This window comes from Lynx canadensis, chromosome A3 (assembly GCF_007474595.2).
Source record: "Lynx canadensis isolate LIC74 chromosome A3, mLynCan4.pri.v2, whole genome shotgun sequence".
NCBI lineage: Eukaryota > Metazoa > Chordata > Mammalia > Carnivora > Felidae > Lynx > Lynx canadensis.
In genome coordinates, this window is record NC_044305.1 from 102907749 (window position 1) to 102926943 (window position 19195).

General features: G+C 37.7%; 1 protein-coding gene across 2 annotated transcripts in view; it reads left to right on the plus strand.

Moving 5' to 3' along the window:
* The window catches only part of ANAPC1 (anaphase promoting complex subunit 1), a 96397-nt gene that overhangs the window by 22091 nt on the left and 55111 nt on the right, over nt 1-19195 (plus strand). For both annotated transcript variants that reach the window (XM_030311142.1, XM_030311144.1), the window contains 8 exons: nt 2877-3011; nt 7205-7345; nt 8762-8822; nt 11201-11388; nt 12029-12103; nt 14728-14996; nt 16227-16318; nt 17555-17703. In XM_030311142.1, the coding sequence (XP_030167002.1) occupies nt 2877-3011; nt 7205-7345; nt 8762-8822; nt 11201-11388; nt 12029-12103; nt 14728-14996; nt 16227-16318; nt 17555-17703 (1110 nt within the window). The remainder of the gene's footprint in view (nt 1-2876; nt 3012-7204; nt 7346-8761; nt 8823-11200; nt 11389-12028; nt 12104-14727; nt 14997-16226; nt 16319-17554; nt 17704-19195) is intronic.

The window sequence follows — 19195 nt, forward strand, 5'->3', positions numbered from 1 at the left end:
TGAAGTGACCCTTCATGTAACCACTACCGGGTTAAGAACTAGAATGCTGCCAGTATCTTTATAGTCTGCAGGGTGTTCCCTGCCTCCCTCTGGACAGACACCATCCAGGCTTTTGTAATAAATCAGTTCCTTATTTTTATTACTAGCTTTTTTGCAATTATCTACATGCCACTAAGGAGTAAGTTGTTTAGTTTTCCTTAAATTGGAATTTTTATATAAAGGAAATCATACCATACATGACTTCATTCTTTTGTTCAACATTATTATAATTTTTAGGTTTATCTATGTCGATGTGTAGCTGTTTACTCATTCACTGTTACATAGTAGTGCTTTGGTTTTACCAAAACTTTTACCATTTTACCGGCACTAGTATTTGTGTTACTTTGGTTGTTTCCTCTAATAATGCTTTAAAAAAAATTCTTACACACATCTCTTAACCTTCTGAGTCTATGCGTATTCATCTTGGCCATGTGGTGCCAAATTGTCATCCGAGGTTTAAGTTGTACCGGTTGTACTGGTCTACAACGTCTCCCTTTACTCCTTGCCTCCAGTGGTGTGTGAGTGTTCTGAACGCTGCTTTATATTCTTGTGAATCCGTAGTTCTGTTTGTATTTTTTCTTCTTCTTTTTTTAAATTTGTCTCCAAATTTGTGCCTTGTTACAGCTGGTTAGAATGGAAGTCTAGGTACCCTTCTTGGCCATTGCTGACAGGGATGAGAGGTGGGGCACAGTTTTTCCCATGGTGTTTGTCTGGAGTAGGTTGGTTATTGTCTAAAAGTTTTCGATCTTGTTAGGCTACTTCTTTCCTGATTCTTGGGCCAGGGAGAGCAGTATTTCTGGGGCCTGTATTTTTTTCTTTTGTCAGTTGTCTTAATGAGATTGTGGTCAGCACCAACTTCTGTGCTACCCAGAGGACAGCCTGAGAACTGAATGGTGTTACAGATCAGTGTTTAGTTCTCACATCTTTTACGGTCTCATTGTTGGTCAGTTTCACACATGGCTCACTCAGAGGCCTGCACAGGATTTCATACACATATTTAAGAAATCCTTTTCTCTGATTCTTTCCTTTCCATTTTTCCTCTCACTTCCTAGTTGGGACAGAGAGGAGTTACTGCCGTGTTATTGCAGGGTGGGGATGGAACATAGTGCCTCACCCACAATTTCTGTGGACGATGGAAGGGGAGAGGTATGCTGCCTTATTATTGTAGAATAAGGATGAAAGCCAGTGCTCCTCCCCCTTCATAGCTTTTGCACACCTTGGGGAGGTGCAGACGGGCTGCCTCTTGGCAGTGAAAGCAGCACTGTGTCCACAGTCTCTGCCCCTACAGTTCTGATGAGGAGGGGAGGAGATACCACCTAGTTATGCAGGCAGCCATGCAAGATAGGCTTGGCTCACTGTCCCTATGCTGGGGGAGGAACGCCACCTGCAGAGAGAACAGTAGAACTCTGCTCTTAGTCTCCAGACCACAGCTGCTGATAAGGAGGAGCCTGAGGGCCATGGTTTTTTTTCCTAGTGTTTTCCTGGAGTGGGGCAGGCATGGTGAAGATGTTTCTGTCTTGCTTGGTCACTGTTTTCTTGACACTTTGTCTAAAAAGAGCAAGGTTTACCTGGGGCCTCTTGGTTTGCACCTGTGGCCATTTCTGGGTTGCAGGCCACTTGAGAGCTTAAGACCTGCTTATGCAAAGAGTGAAAGAAACAAAAATGCCTAGGGAATCATCCTAGGTTTTTCCTGTTTCTTTGGCTCCTAGCCAATGTATTCCATTGTGTTAACAATTTTGTGCAGATTCTGTTGTAACTAGTGGGAGGAATAGCATGGAAGGTGCTTACTCCGTATTTTCATTAACGTGAGGTCTCATAACATTTTAAAAGTTTTCTTAAAAATGTTTATTTATTTTAAGAGAGAGAGAGCGTGAGCAGGGGAGGGGCAGAGAGGGAGAGAGAGTGAGAATCCCAAGCAGGCTCTGCACTGTCAGCTTGGAGCCCAAAGTGGGGCTCAAACCCACAAACCTCGAGATCATGACCTGAGCCAAAATCAAGAGCTATAGGCTCAACCGACTGAGCCACCTAGGCGTGCCCCCTGCCCCCATAGCTTTTTAAAAACTTTATATATACTGGTTCTCACTCTCATTTTGGTTTTTAATCCTGGAGATTTTGCTTGGGTGATGTTTATAATTTTATTAGCTTTTGAGTAGGATATTGACATATATGGATATTGTTAGAATTTCACTTAAATTCTGAATATTTCCTTTGAGGCTTGTTGGGAATTTTCAGCCTGTGTGGATGTGAATTTCTGTTGTGTTTTTCCTGAGAACCCCATGGATAGCTAAGATAAAGTTTTTTGAAGAAGAAATATTTGAGAGTTTATGAAGGAAGGCACATTATGAGCTCGAGAGCACAGTTTGGATTATGTTAGATTTAATTTCTGGAGCAACACTCAGCCCACTTTTTTAGCCCCTTGAAAGTAATTGATGTCCATTCTCTGCCTGGAGATTTAGTTAACAAGATTACTGCTTATAGTCTCTGAAAGCTTCTGTCCCTGCTGTCTCTACCACCAATATGGTAGGAAAATGCATAGTATATGGAATTTTGTACAACGTTGTGACTGTATTAGCATTCACCTTCCTTCCTGCCAGAAGGAAGTCATCAGTAATGAAGAGAAGGAATCAGACCAAGAGAAATGATACCAAGATATTTGTAGTTGGATGGTGGAATCTAATACATTACTAAAATTTTAATTCTTTTTGTTTTCTAGTCGTGTTTGGTGTGTAAAATTTGGTATGTCAAAAGAAATATATACTTGTGTGCCATAACACTTTGTTTAAGGGTATGATACCTTAAAGCCAGTATTTTTGTCCACATCTTTTCATTGCTTACAGGTGGGAAAGGTTTTCATTCCGGGGCTCCCAGCTCCTTCCCTGACCATGTCTAACACAATGCCTCGGCCCAGCACTCCACTTGACAGTGTCAGTACTCCTAAGCCTCTCAGTAAACTACTTGGATCCTTGGATGAGGTAAGTAACGAACTAGGTATCGTCAAAAATTAATAGTATTTTATTTTATTTTATTTTATTTTATTTTATTTTATTTTATTTTATTGTTTTTAATTTATTTTTAACGTTTTTATTAATTTTCAAGAGACAGGGAGTGAGCAGGGGAGGAGCAGAGAGAGAGGGAGACACAGAGTCCGAAGCAGGCTCCAGGCTCTGAGCTGTCAGCACGGATCAAACTTGCGAATTGCCAGATCATAAACGGAGCTGATGTCAGATGCTTAACTGACTGAGCTGTCAAGGTGCACCCCCCCAAATTGTGTTTTAAGGAAGTTTGGTCAGGGGCGCCTGGGTGGCTCAGTCGGTTAAGTGTCCGACTTCGGCTCGGGTCATGATCTCACAGTCTGTGAGTTTGAGCCCCGCGTCGGGCTTTGTACTGACAGCTCAGAGCCTGGAGCCTGCTTTAGATTTTATGTCTCCCCCTGTCTCTGCCCCTCCCCCACTCATGCTCTGTCTCGGTGTCTCTCAAAACTAAATAAATGTTTATTTTTTTTTAATTTTTTTTTTTTGGTTTTTAATTCATAAACTTTATATTTTTTTAATTTTTTTTATTACATGAAATTTATTGTCAAATTAGTTTCCATACAACACCCAGTGCTCCTCCCAAAAGATGCCCTCTTCAGTGCCCATCACCTACCCTCCCCTCCCTCCCACCCCCCATCAGCCCTCAGTTTGTTCTCAGTTTTTAAGAGTCTCTTATGCTTTGGCTCTCTCCCACTCTAACCTCTTTTTTTTTTTTTTTCCCCTTCCCCTCCCCCATGGGTTTCTGTTAAGTTTCTCAGGATCCACATAAGAGTGAAACCATATGGTATCTGTCTTTCTCTGTATGGCTTATTTCACTTAGCATAACACTCTCCAGTTCCATCCATTTTGCTACAAAGGGCCATATTTCATTCTTTCTCATTGCCACGTAGTATTCCATTGTGTATGTAAACCACAATTTTTCTTTATCCATTCATCAGGTGATAGACATTTAGGCTCTTTCCATCATTTGGCTATTGTTGAAAGTGCTGCTATAAACATTGGGGTACAAGTGCCCCTATGCATCAGTACTCCTGTATCCCTTGGGTAAATTCCTAGCAGTGCTACTGCTGGGTTATAGGGTAGATCTATTTACTAAATAAATGTTTAAAGAAAATAAAGAAGTTTGGTCAAAAATATTAGTTCTTCCCATGGTTTTTTTCTGTTTTAAAAATGACAGAATTGGAAGTTTAGCTAATACTTGTAGAATATATATGTTTTCAAACACAGATTGTTCAATACACATATTGACCTCCTTTGTGATGTGGAAGGTACTACAGAGATGAAAATAATACATTCTTTTTCATCTAGGAACCTCATAAATTGATTTGGGTGGAACAGACGTACTGTCTGCATGAAAAATGATAATTTAAGGTAGAGTATTGAGACGTACAAATGAGGAAGAGAGAGTAGCACAGCAGGTTTGCCGATAGGGAGTTATATCCTGATGGGTTGATGTGGCAGAACCAGAGGCTTCTATCTGAGAGGTGTGTCTGACTTGGTTTGGACCTTGAGGATAAGTAGGATATCTGTAGATGGAAAGGGGTATTTGGGGTAAAGAGGAATCATATAGGCATGGGTGTGGAGGCAGGTAAGTGCTGAACATTTTTTATGCATATGCATATTTCTTTTTTTTTTTTCATATTCATATTTCTGTCTTGTAGCATGCAAGACTCAAGTCTGTGGAATGAATGAATGCTTATAAAAGTACAAGTAGCCTGGGTGGCTCAGTCGGTTAAACATCTGACTCTTGATTTTGTGAGTTTGAGCGCCGCATTGGGCTCTGTGTTGTCAGTGCAGAGCTTGCTTTGGCTCCCTTGTCTCCCTCTGTCTCTGCCCCTCCCCCACTCTCACTCTCCCTCTCTCAAAAATAGTTTATTTTATTATTATTATTTTTTTAATGTTTATTTTTGAGAGAGAGAGAGAAGAGCCGAAGCAGGCTCTGTGCTGACAGCAGATAGCTTGATGTGGGGCTTGAACCCACGAACTGTGAGATCATGACCTTAGCCGAAGTCGGACACTTAACCGACTGAGCCACCCAGGCACCCCATAAACAGTTCATTTATAAAACAAAAACAAAAAAACAAAAACATACAAGTAGCCTGTTGGGTGGGGTAGGGTAGGGAGTGGGTAATAATAACTTGTTTTTGAGTCTATGTGCTAGGCACTGTTCTAAGTGTTTTTTATGTATAAACTCATTTAATCCCTCAGAATGGGTTTGTTGGGAAGATACTGGTCCCCATTTTACAAATGGGTACATAGAGGGATAAGAAGGTTACATGTCCAAACTCATATAGCTAGTAAATGTTAGAGCTTGATTTATACTCTTACTAACACGCTCTTAAAGGCAGAGAGGATGAAAAGGTTTTTATTCTGAATGCTGTCACCAGAAGATTTTTTGAGGTTTTGAGGATGGAATTATAAATGTTAGGATCTGTGTTTAATTTAATTTAGTTAATTAATTAATTGGATGTTTGTTTATTTTTGAGAGAGGGCGTGCACAAGAGAGTTCCGGGGGGACAGAGGATCCAAAGCGGCCTCTGTGCTGACTGCAGAGTGCCAGTGTGGGGCTCGAACTCACAAACCATGAGATCATGACCTGTGCTGAAGTTGGACGCTTAACCGACTGAGTCACCCAGGCACCCCAGGATCTGTGTTTTAGATGTTTGTCTTTGAACTGAAGATAGACCGGTGAAATTCTGAGTGTTTTCTGTGTTCATTCAGGAGGTGGGAAGAGGGTTGGAGTTATGGCAGCATATTGGAAAGGAGGAGAGTGACATAAGAGATCTGGAGAAGTGGAAATGGCAGAGTCTGTCAGAGATTGCTTTTGTGCTGTGCTGGGGAGACGTGCTGGGGAACAAGGGTCAGAGTTCTCTGAGCAAGCTAGGTGGATACCCATGCTTAACTAGAAGCCTGGAGAAAGGAGGTCTGTATTTGAGAGACATTTGGGTGCAGATGTGTAGGGGAAGTTCAAAATGAAGTGTGGTACCAGCAGTTAATTGTGTCAGTTAATGTCCAGGTCCTGGTTTTATTTTCTAAATATGTGTAGTGTGGAGCTTTTTCCCTTTAAGCCAGGACATTTGTGGAACATTCAAAAGGGAGCAGGAGAAGTGTCAGAGTTTTGTGTGATTTGGAAGAATTTTTGTCTTTTATAATGTAAAATTGTTCCCAATTTTCTTAGAATTCCATTAAGCTGTGATGGTTAGTGTCTTTGTGGTAGCCATGAGGTGACAAGATCACAGTATTACACATTGGCCAATGGCTTTCCACATCTCTGGTTGACTGTGCACCAGACTTAGATTCAGGACCAACAGAACTCAGTTTTTGTGGCAGCTGTGGGAGTAGAAGCTTGTATTTTAAATATACTTGATTGGCTGTCAGTGTTGACAAGATATTCACTTAGAGATATCCTGTAATTTGAATTATAGGGACATAGAAAGGGTCAGTAGTTAGGACTGCATGTAATGAGTAACTAAGATCAATTAAGTTTTTTGTTTGAATATCTACAATCGAGCAAGTAAATGTTCTCATATTTTCAGAACAAATATTTGTCTGTAGAGGAAATAACACTTTGTACCTGTCTTGTTTCTTTGCTTTCTCATTGTTCTCCTTTCTCTCTGGGATCTTAGATCCTCAAGTCCTCTCTGTCTTGGCTTCCCAAGTTACAGTCTACGTGTCTAGCCCTGTAAGATTGTCACAAGTGCTGCTGCCTTCTCTTCCTCTTAGCGGTGCCCTTCAGTGCACACTCAACATATCCATACTCCCTACCAAATCCTCGCTAGATACTGCAAATGCCAAGACCGGGAAGAGCAGTGTATATATAAGAGCAGTGTAAGAATTTCGGGCTACCTCCCTGTGACTCGCTTCTTTCTCTCCTTCATCTTGGCCCCTCAGGTCTGGGTTGTTTCCATAGCTCCCCAGTCCTGTTGATCAGATGTTTTGCTATTTTGCTGACTTTTTCTAGTTGCTTTGGGTGAGGATCTTTGCCAGCTGAGAGGCACTTCATCGTATCTAGAGCAGAATGATTTTAAATCATTACGCAAAATTGTTGGGTAGACCATGTGTAAAAAAAGGTTTCTTTATCTTTAATTCCTACAAAAATACTTCATATGTGTTGTATTTATGACTTTTTACAGGTTGTTCTATTCTCCCCAGTTGCAGAACTGAGGGATTCTTCCAAACTTCATGACTCTCTCTATAATGAGGATTGTACTTTCCAGCAGCTTGGAACTTACATTCATTCTATAAGAGACCCTGTCCGTAACAGAGTAACTCTGGTAAGTATATTTGTATTAAAAAGATTAGGTAGCTCTTTAAGAAATATGACTATCCCTTGTGGAGAAAAGGGAACCCTCTTGCACTTTTGGCGGGAATGCAAACTGGTGCATCCGCTCTGGAAAACAGTGTGGAGGTTACTCAAAAAATTAAAAATAGACCTAGTCTATGACCCAGCAATAGCACTGTTAGGAATTTACTCAAGGGATACAGGAGTACTGATGCATAGGGGCACTTGTACCCCAATGTTTATAGCAGCACTCTCAACAATAGCCAAATCATGGAAAGAGCCTAAATGTCCATCAACTGAGGAATGGATAAAGAAGATGTGGTTTATATATACAATGGAATACTACTTGACAATGAGAAAGAATGAAATCCTGCCATTTGCAACAGCGTGGATCAAACTGGAGAGTATTATGCTAAGTGAAATAAGTCTGTCAAAGAAAGACAGATATCATATGTTTTCACTCATATGTGGATCTTGAGAAACTTAACAGTCCATGGGGGAAGGGAAGGGGAAAAAAATAGTTACAAACGGAGGGAGGCAAACCACAAGAGACTCTTAAAGAGGGTGGATGGGGCGTGGGGGAGAGGGGAAAATGGGTGATGGGCATTGAAGAGGGCACTTGTTGGGATGAGGACTGGGTGTTGTATGTCAGCCAATTTGACAATAAATTATATTTAAAAAATTAAAAAGAAATACGACTTTCCTTTCAAATTTGTCAGAATGCAGAATTTTATCTGAAAAATGAAAGCATTTTTTATGATTTTTAAAATCTCTTGCAGTGTGTTATTTTTTGTACCTTTTTACTTTAAATTCTCAGTTTTTCTAAAGTTTCATTATTAAAAAATTATTGAAAATGGATCTTGTTCAAACAGTTGAATTTTCTATTGACTTTTGTCTTTTCATTAAAAATTAATTTGCAGTGATAGTGACTCTTAGCGTATAAAAATTAGACATTTCATTAAAACAAGAACTTTTGGAAATGTTTTTAAGTTTTTTTTTTTTTTTTTTTTTTGAGAGGTGGGGGGAGGGAGAGAGAGGGGGACAGAGGATCTGAAGCGGGCTCTGTGCTGACAGCAGCGAGCCCTATGTAATAGGGCTGAAACTCATGAACTGAGAGATTGTGACCTGAGCTGAAGTCAGAAGCTCAACCAACTGAGCCACCCAGGAGCCCTGGAAATATTTTTTAAATAAGCACATTTATAGTTTTTGAAATTTGGAAGTATTCAGTTCTGTTTGAAAAATATTTGTTTTTCTTTTTTTTCGAAAAATATTGTTTTTCATTTATTCTTTGAATTTTGTTTTGATAGGCAAACAGTCTTACAAAGCATAGCATTTTTAAGACATTCAAAGACTTAGAATGCACAAGTTCTATTTACTTGCTCCTGTTTATTTCCATTTTTCCCCTTAGGAATTGAGTAACGGCTCCATGGTTAGGATTACTATTCCTGAAATTGCCACCTCTGAATTAGGTATGTTTGAGGTCAGACCTCACTTCCATGTATTCTCAGTTTGGTGAGATTTGTAGTATTTGCTGATTTATAATAGTAATTGGGATTTAAAAAATTTTGCTGTTTTTGAAATTATGGGATTGAATTTTTCACTTTGCAGAGAAGCTGTGAAGAGCTGGGGAGCATTTTTCAGTGTCCACTCTGGGGTACACTGGTTCTTTTTCTCTTGAGATTTTTAGGTGGAAGAATGCCATGCAGTGAGATTATAATATATGGGCGTGCCTGTTGCAAGAAAATCTGAGAAACAGGGAAACCTAAGCAACTAAAATAGTTTTTGTCCTATGTGATGGCTTTTAATCATAAAATAAATCTCTCAGTTGTCACATAAATTGATAAATTAACGTAATTGCCTTAATTGAATAAGACTTAATGTTGTCAAAATACAGTCAGACATATTTTAATAAAATTGGAGTCTGCCTAAATTATTACTGAAATACAATCTGGAAAATACTAGGTGGAGAATATTTCTGAAGATAGAATAGTAAAGAAAACCTCAGGATTGAAAGGATTTGTCAATAATTGTAAGTTAAGAAAAGAATGTATAAGAAAATTCACAACATCTATTGGTTTCAAAACCTAAGTGCCAAAGCAAAGCATTGGCAGATTGTGTGTGATTTCTGGAATTTGGTAAGTAGGTTAGAATGACTTTTTCATTTTAGGAAATATCTGTCATTGGTGTGGTAAAATGATACTATGAATAGGTGTAGAGATACCTTGCTTTTCTAACAGGTATTTAGCCAGTAATTTCAAGGTTATGTGCCTTGGAAGTATAAGCGTAAACAAAGTATATAAAAACAAATAACAGATTAAATAAAATAAATGAAAACAGAGTAAAATCTTACTCTTATAGCCAAGCAGAAGTCAATAAGTTTCTGTACTTTTAAGTGTCCTCAGCTCCTCAGGCAGTATCTGGTTTACACTTACTTTGGATTCAACCATGACAAACGTGGTTATTTGGTTTTCTAACATTTATTCTGTTTGACTCTAATTTTTGCTGTATGTATACACACATAGTAAATTGATGAGAAAAAGGATATGCTGCTGAGGATGGGCCTGGTGACAATGGGAAAGGAAGAAAACGGTCCTCTTTTGATGTGAGAATGCAAAAACATTGTAGTTTGGGGGCACTTGGTACGAAAAGCAGACCCAGGTCTCTTCACAGCAGTAGTAGGACAGCAGAGCACTGTAACTGATATTTATCCAATGGTGTGGAGTCCATAAGAAAGGTAGAAATTATGTAGTATTAACTGATCTATTTAAGACAAAAACATGTAGAATGTTTATAAATTGAATGGTGTCAGAAATAATTAAAAGTTACGAAGTTTTGGTTAACAGGAATGTTAACTCATGCAGAACACTTTAACGGTAGGTAAGCATTGCTATTTGAGGTGGCATATATTGAATATTACATATTTATTGAAGTATTTAAGCAGTATTTTATATGAACTTATTCATGTAGAAATTGTGTTTTTGATAGAATGATCTTTATTGTCCAAACTAGAATATATTTTTTATTTTTATTTTTATTTATTTATTTAAAAAAAATTTTTTTTTTTTTCAACGTTTATTTATTTTTGGGACAGAGAGAGACAGAGCATGAATGGGGGAGGGGCAGAGAGAGAGGGAGAGACAGAATCGGAAACAGGCTCCAGGCTCTGAGCCATCAGCCCAGAGCCCGACGCGGGGCTCGAACTCACGGACCGCGAGATCGTGACCTGGCTGAAGTCGGACGCCTAACCGACTGCGCCACCCAGGCGCCCCCTAGAATATATTTTTTAAAAAATTTATGTATTATTTTTGAGAGAGAGAGAGAGACAGCACGAGTGAGCATGAGTGGGGGAGGGGCAGAGAGAGGGGGAGATTGAGGATCCAAAGAGAGCACTGTGCTGACAGCCGAGAGCTTGATGCAGGGCTCGAACTCATGAACCCTAAGATCATGACCTGGGCAAAATTTGGGACGCTTAACTGATTGAGCCACCAAGGTGCCCCAAACTGGAATCTTTTGAGATCAAAATGGGGAGCCATTAATAATTGCCCGGGCAGTGAATATAAATCAGTTTGTCTCAGGTAAGCTGGACTGTTGGTTTTCTATTTCTGGTCCACAATTAGCAAGCGGAAAGGTGCCCTGAGACCTCTTGGAAGTCCTGTTGAATTTAGTAGTTGTTTTAAATTTCAGATGATCGGCAAGGTAATGTTTGCTCCCTCTTGGTCTTTAGTGACAGTTCCCTTTTCAGAGTAATTGGCCCTTACACAGAAGTAGTTAGAAAACTTTCTTACTCAAAGGGAAAAAGAAATGCCCGCATGGGAAGCATACTAAAATTATTCTTTACTTTTAATAGTGCAAACATGTTTGCAAGCAATTAAGTTCATCCTGCCAAAAGAAATAGCTGTTCAGATGCTTGTCAAGTGGTACAGTGTCCACAGTGCTCCGGGAGGACCCAGTTATCACTCCGAGTGGAATTTATTTGTGACTTGTCTCATGAACATGATGGGTTATAACACAGACCGCTTAGCATGGACCCGAAACGTAAGTATACATAATTGTTTTTTTTCCCTGAGTTATTCTGTTATTACTAATGTAATTTTTGCATAATTGGTAATACAATATTTAGAGTACATAGATCAATTTACTAATAGGTATACTTTAACAAAACGGAATACTACTAACGCTTATCGTGTCTACTACATGGTAAATCAAATGTCATTTAATATCTAATGATAACATTTTACTAGTAATTATAATTATTGAGTTTTTATAACATGGTAAAGCATGTTTGACTATAATTTTTCATTTCATCTTTATAAAACGACTACAAGTTATGCTAGGATTAGTAGTAATCATCTTGGCTTTATTAATGTAGAAACTGAATCACAAAGAAATCACAGACTTGTGATTTGCTCAAAACTGGGTCTAGACTGTGTCTTCTGATTTGTGGCTTATTTTTGTTCTCTGTAGCCCAGATTGTTTTCACACACAAATTGCTTGGTCTGTGGGGCAGGTTTGATTTGAGGGCAAGTTAGAGGGCTGTAGCCCAAGTATCTATTCTCTTTCATTATGCAAAATTAGTTTCCATAGTTGGTGAAACTGATTTCTAAATTCTTTAAGTTGACCAGTTGACAATGATACATTTATATGAATTTGCTTCTCTTTTGGGGTTATCTTTCAGTTTGACTTTGAAGGATCACTTTCCCCAGTCATTGCACCCAAAAAAGCAAGGCCTTCTGAGACAGGATCTGATGATGTAAGCATTATTATTATTATTTGCTAATAAAAATTAATTTGTGGGTATTTGTACTATAGTCTGTAGAAGTGGTATTCTTATTGATTTACATTTCTCACACCTTTTGCTTTATTTTAATACTGAATAACATTTATTTTGAAGGGCAGGATATGTTCTGTTTTCTGTGGTTATTCATTTACTTTTGTCATTAATGATCATCTAAAAATTACTGAGCATGCATAATGGTCCATAATTTGAGTTTGCATTTGTAGATGTTTTACTGCTCATTAATCCTCTAATTTAGGTTCTCAGTCATATTAGATTCCATGTATTCTTAGTGGTTCAAAAAAATTTTTTTAATTGAGGTATAATGTACATAAACGAAATGCTCAGATCTTATTACAGTTTGATCAACTTTGACAAATGCGTACTCATGTAACCCACTCCCCTTTCAAAACTTAAAACATTTCCATTATTCCATAAAGTTTCCATGGGCCATTTTTAATCATTCCCTTACTCTAGAAACAACCACTGATTTGAATTCCAGTATATGCTATTTTTGCCTGTTCTAGAACTTGATATAAGTGAAATAATGTGGTACATAATCTTTGGTAAAAGATTTCTTTCATTCAGCATGGTGTTTTTGAGATTCGTTCCTGTTGTTGCAGAGCTCAGCAGTTTGTGCCTTTTTATTGCTGAATAGCATGCACATACTGTAGCTTGTTTATCTGTTCTCCTGCTGATGGGTACCTAGGCTATTTCCGTGATTTGACTATTACGAATAAAACTGCCACCAGCATTCAGTGACAAGTGTTTGTGGACACATATTTTCATTTCTTATGGATGAATACCATAGTGAAATTGTTGGGTCATTGCTGGTTCCCAAATTCATTGTCCTACGTTCCTACATTCCTACATATGAGAGTTCCTCTTGTTCTTTATCTTGGCCAACATTTGTAGTTGTCTTTTTAATTTTAACCATTTGATTGTATATAAAGTTGTTTCTCTTAGGTTTTAATTTTTGCCTTTTCTTGATGACTAATGATGTTAAACACTTCTTTTTAATTTTTTTAAAAAAATATTTATTTCTGAGAGACAGAGCATGAGTGGGGGAGGGGCAGAGAGAGAGGGGACACAGAATCTGAAGCAGGCTCCAGGCTCTTAGCTGTCAGCACAGAGCCTGACGTGGGGCTCAAACTCAACAGACCGCGAAATCATGACCTGAGCTGAAGTCGGACACTCAACTGACTGAGCCACCCAGGCGCCCCTTAAACACTTCTTTATGTGCTTATTAGTGACCACCACCTCTCTTTGCCAAGTTTCTGCTCAAATCTATTATATATTTTTAATTGGATTTTTAAAAATATTTATTGAGTTATAGAAGTTCTTTATATATTCTGGATATGAGTTATTTGTTGTGTACGTTTGGGGAATATTTTCTCTGAATTTGTGGCTTAATAATGTCTTTGGATAAGCAGATTTTAAAAAATTTTAGTTACTCATTTTATCAATTTTTTTACTTTAAAAAAATGTTTTTTCTTTAATGTTTGTTTATTTTTGAAAGAGCTTGAGTTGGGGGGTGGGGGCAGAGAGAAAGAGAGGGAGATGCAGAATCCAAGGCAGGCTCCAGGCTCCAAGCTGTCAGCACAGAGCCTGATGTGGGGCTCGAACCGCAAGCCGCAAGATCATTAACTGAGCCGAAGTCAGACGCTTAACTGAGCCACCTAGGCGCCCCTCCATGTTTTACTTTTATGGTTTGTTCTTTCTCTATCTGGTCCAAGCGTTTAGTTTTGTTTTTTGAGAGAGGGTACAAGTGTGTGAGGGGCAGAGAGAGAGAGGGAAGTGGGGCTCATCTGGGGCTTCTGCTTTTACCCAAAGCAGGGCTTGTACTCACCCAAAGTGGGACTTGAGCTCACCTGATGTGGGGCTTAAACTCGTGAACTGTTGAGATCATGACTTGAGCTGAAGTCAGATGCTTGATGACTAAACCACCCAGGTACCCTGGTTCAAGACTTTTTAAATTAGAATAACACTGTATTAAGCCTTGGAAAAGCATCAGGAAATTCTAAGACCTGAAAATAGCATAAACTATATTCTGTCAATGCTGTACAATAAATCAAAGTAGAAACCAAAACAGACTCAGTACTTGGAAAATGTAGCACAATCAGTCTGAATATAAGATTAAGTTTATTAGGTTGTAATGCTAGCCCCAGCATTTTATAAACATAGAAAAATACACTAACTGGATGTAAGTAGACTTCTCCCCTCAAAACACAGATAAGTGTAGTGGTCACTAAACTTGCCTGTCTGCACTTCCTGCCTTTCATTCTTTACTTTTTGCTTCATAGGAAATCACCTAATCACCTGATCTTTGTCAGTCTCTATATAAGTAGTGGGATTCTTCCTCCATAGTCCCTTTCCTCAAAGCGCACGACTAAATTTTTTCAAATGGGTTTTGAAGTGGCTTGTCTTAATGTCTGTTACTGGCATCTGGAAGTTGCTTAGCTTATTTTGATGTGGATCCTAATTTTTAAGTATTCTGAGTTTTTTTCAACTTAATGTAAAAATGGAACTTGAATTGTTTTAATGATGGCCTTACGAGGAGGTGTTATTTAAAAAATTAACATCTTCTTCATTTTTCTCAGGACTGGGAGTATTTACTGAATTCAGACTACCACCAGAATGTTGAGTCTCATCTTTTGAATAGATCTTTATGTTTGAATCCTTTGGAAGTTTCACAGATGAAGGATGAAGATTTTTCACAGAATCTCATTCTGGATTCCTCTACACTTCTGTTTACTCATATACCTGCGATTTTTTTTGTTCTTCACCTTGTTTACGAGGAGCTGAAGTTGAATACTCTAATGGGAGAAGGAATCCGTTCACTTGTTGGCCTTCTTGTTCAGTTGGCAAGGTAAATATTGTTTGTAGCTTAGAAAATGCCAAGAGGTCCTTAGAGGATTTGATCTCAGCCATGAATATCATAGAGGAACCTTGAAAATAAATTTCTGAAGTCTACCTTTTTGGGAAACCAGAGCTTTTTCTCTAGACCACAGAAACGTTTGAAGGTACTGGCTGTGAAAAAACCTTGTGGGCCGTTAATGGGGTTCCTCGTCTTTGTCCTAAGATTAGTGGGAGGTCACAAAAGTTATGTTAAACAGCAGATGTGATGTGCTCAGCTCTTCGTTTTGACAAGATGACTGGCTACACTGTGGTGGAAGTTCTATAATAACACCTGGCTGTTTTGTAATAATACCTACAATCAAATTGGAGATACAGTTAATACGATCGCAGTTAACATATGTAAATTGTAGGTGTTATGATTTGATAAGGAAACTTGTCCAGAATTGTCTCTAAGAACATGAATGTTGTTTGCTGGTGTGGGCTCTTTTTGCTGTGTTTTTGTTGTCCCAGTCTGTCATCATCCCTGTCTTTGAGACTCTTGTAGTGTATCCATGATAAGATTGTTTTTGGCACTGGATTCTAAAGGTCACATTTAGGTGTTGTTTCAGCCTTTGTAGCCCTTGGTGATATAGAAAGTTGAATTTTAATTGAAATGTCAACCTCTGAGTTAAGATTATAGTACATTTTCTAATTTCTCTGATCTTCCTCAAGATTCCGAGATTGTTTTCTGAGATGTGGCAGTTTTAATTGATGGTCACTTTCTCTTATGACAAATCATTACTGTCATGGGAAATTCTTTTTGTAATGAAATGATTTCCAAACCATAATCATGACTTTCTGAAATAATGTTTTATAGTGTCTTACATTTTATAAAAGGTGTTTTTTACATATATATATTATTTGATCTTTAAAACTTCTGAGTGGGAATTTCCCTACTTTTTAGAAGAAAATACTGAGGTTCATAGAGATAACTTGCCGAAGATTACAAAACTAATGAATAATAGAGGAGAAACTAGTTTTACCCCCATAAAACGTATCTAGCAAAAGGAGTTTGGGTTGCATATGTCATACTGGGCACTTTCAGGTCCAGAAATAGAATAAAAAGACTCTAGATTTGATGATCTTCTTTGTCATAAGTTTTTAAACTGAAAGGTTGAACTGGTGAATCCTAACTCTATGGGGGAAAATACTTTAATACCTTTCTTGTGATTTCTTTTTTTATATGGTGTTATTATTTTAGGGATTTAAAGTTGGAGCCTTATGTAGATCATTACTATAGAGATTACCCAACACTTGTCAGAACTACTGGACAAGTGTGCACAATTGATCAAGGTAAGTGTTTGTGCCATTAAAGTTTTTCTAAACAGTGAGTGACTTTGCTTGTATCTTTCTGGGGGAATAGCCGAAGATATATTTTTTACCATTAGTCTCTTAAGTCAGAGGTGGTATCTTTCCACTAAGTAGGTTTCAGTTTGTACTGTTTGATCTCTGACTGGTAGTAAGAGATAACATTAATTTTCGTGTGTGGGAAAAATTTTACCCATCCCTAAGTGCTAAGGAGGCTTTGCCCTAGATCTGTCCAATTAGTAGCCACCAACCATGTTATTTAAATTAATTCATACTGAAAACTCAGTTCCTCAGTTGCACTAGCCACGTTTCAGTAGCTACGTCAGACTAGTGGCTGCCATATTGGATAGTGTAAGTATAGAACATTTCCATTACCGCTCTTTTACCCTAAACCTTGAGTTATAGAGACTCAAGATTGGGGCCCACTTGTTAGAGTGGACTCCTCGGTATCTCTTGTTTTCTCACCATAAGGATTAGGGCAGAAAATTTTAGTTAGATTCTTTTTTTTTTTTTTTTTTAGTTAGATTCTTTATATGCCTTGAGTACAAGGATTTGCTAAATTTCAATGCGGGATGGGATAAAATAGTAGTCATTTAGATTCTACATATTATAATATAGTCCGTTATTTACTGTGGCAGAAAACATGAAGCATTTTGGAGAATATGGGAAAATGTTATTCTGATTGTTTCCAAGTGATAGATTCTGTTGATCAGTTTCCCTGTAGAATAAAATGGTATTTTGTCAATAAATTTCATAAAAAAAAAAAAAAAAAAAAAAAGAAATAGCATCCAAAATAGGGGTGAAGTAATATATTTTACTTAATTATTGTTTGCAAGGTTCTGTATATATCAGTCATATACATTACTATTGAAATAATTGAACCTGTAAAGATTTGGGTTGTTTATTCTGTCAGTTTCAGATTGAGTAGTATGATAACCTTCACTATAATTATTTAATGTATTTATTTGTCCTCTGTATAATTTTTGCTGTGTAGAAAGCTGCATTTAGTCAATAGCTTTAGAATTTTTATATCTTTCTACTGTATTAATTGCTTCCAGGCAATTAACTTTTTCCTCTATTTTTTTGTTGCTCCAAACATCTCTTCTTTTCACCTAGTGAAAAAAAATAATTAAAAAGAGGCAATTAAAAAAAAAAAATAAATAAAATGGTATTGTCTTCATGTAGTCTTGTGTCTTTATAAACATTTGTTTAATTTTAAAGGTCAAACAGGATTTATGCATCATCCATCATTTTTTACTTCTGAGCCACCAAGCATTTATCAGTGGGTGAGTTCTTGTCTGAAGGGTGAAGGAATGCCGCCCTATCCTTACCTCCCCGGAATCTGTGAAAGAAGTAGACTTGTAGTCTTGGTATGTATTGCCTAACTTGTTTATTTTTTTTTTTTTAAACTTAATTTTTAAAATTACACAAAAAATTTAACTTTTTCATTTTGTGTACATTTCTGTGAACTTCAGCAAATGTATAGATTCATGTAATCACCACCATAATTAGGACACAGAATAGTTTCATTACCCTGCAAAATTCCCACATGCTTTTGAGATTCATCCAAGGTGTTGCCAGTGTCAGCAGTTCATTGCATTTAATTGCTAAGTACTAGTCCATTGTGTGAATGTTTCACATGGGTTACCCATTCATCCATTGAAGATATTTGAGTTGGTTCCAGTCTTTGGCAGTTATGAATACAGCTTCAGTAAACATTCATGTCTAGGTTTTAGTGTGAACATAAATTTTCATTTCTTAAGGATAGATACCCAGGGGTGAGATCAATGATCATATAGTAGTTTTCAGCGCAGCCGTACCATTTTCCATTCTCACCATCAATTGTGAGGGTTTCATTTTCTCTACATGTCAGTGATTGGTATGGTCATGATTTTTATTTATTTTATTTTAGTTTTTTTTTGAGTTTGTGCATTTTTTTTTGAGAAATCGTGAGCGTGAGCATGCATGCGAACAGGGAAGGGGCAGAGAAAGAGAGCAAGAGAAAGGGAATCCCAAACAGGCTCCACACTGTCGGTGCAGATGCTGATGTGGGGCTCGAACTCACAAACGATGAGATCATGACCTGAGTTGAAATCCAGAGTTGGATGCTTAACTGACTGAGCTGCCCAGGCGCCCCGGTCATGATTTTTAATTTTTGCCATTCTGACAGATGTGTAGGAGTATCTCATTGTAGTTTTAATTTGTATTTCCCTGATGGCTAATGATGTTTTGAGAGTTCTAGATGGGAGGTTTTGTCAGCTATATGGATTGTAAATGTCTGGTTTGCAGCTGTCCTGTCTCATCATTTTCTTACTGTTTCTTTTGCAGAGCAAAATGTTTAATTTTGTTGCATCCAGTTTACCCAGTTTTTCTTTTATGGATAGTACTTTTGGTGTCTAAGATTTCATTGTAAAAACTTCATTGTTTGTTGAGAAGACTGTCCTTTCTGTATTGCTTTAGCACTTTTATCAAAAATTAGTTTGCCGCATTTTTGTGGGTCTGTTTCTGGGCTGTCTGTTGTAGTTTGTTGATCTGTGTTTCTGTCCACACTGTCTTGGTTACCGTAGCTGTATAGTAAGTCTTAAAATTGCTTTGTGTGATTCCTCCTTTCATTATTCTTCTTTTTCAGAATTGTTTTATTATATGCATGTATGTATGTTTCAAGTTTTTATTTAAATTCTAGTTAACATACAGTATAATACTGGTTTCAGGAGTAGAATTCAATGATTTAACACTTACATACAACACCCAGTGCTCATCATAACAAGTGCCCTCCTTAATACCCATCACCCATTTAACTCATTCCCCTGCCCACCTCCCATCCAGCATCCCTTATTCAGTTAGTTCATGTCTGAGCTCAAA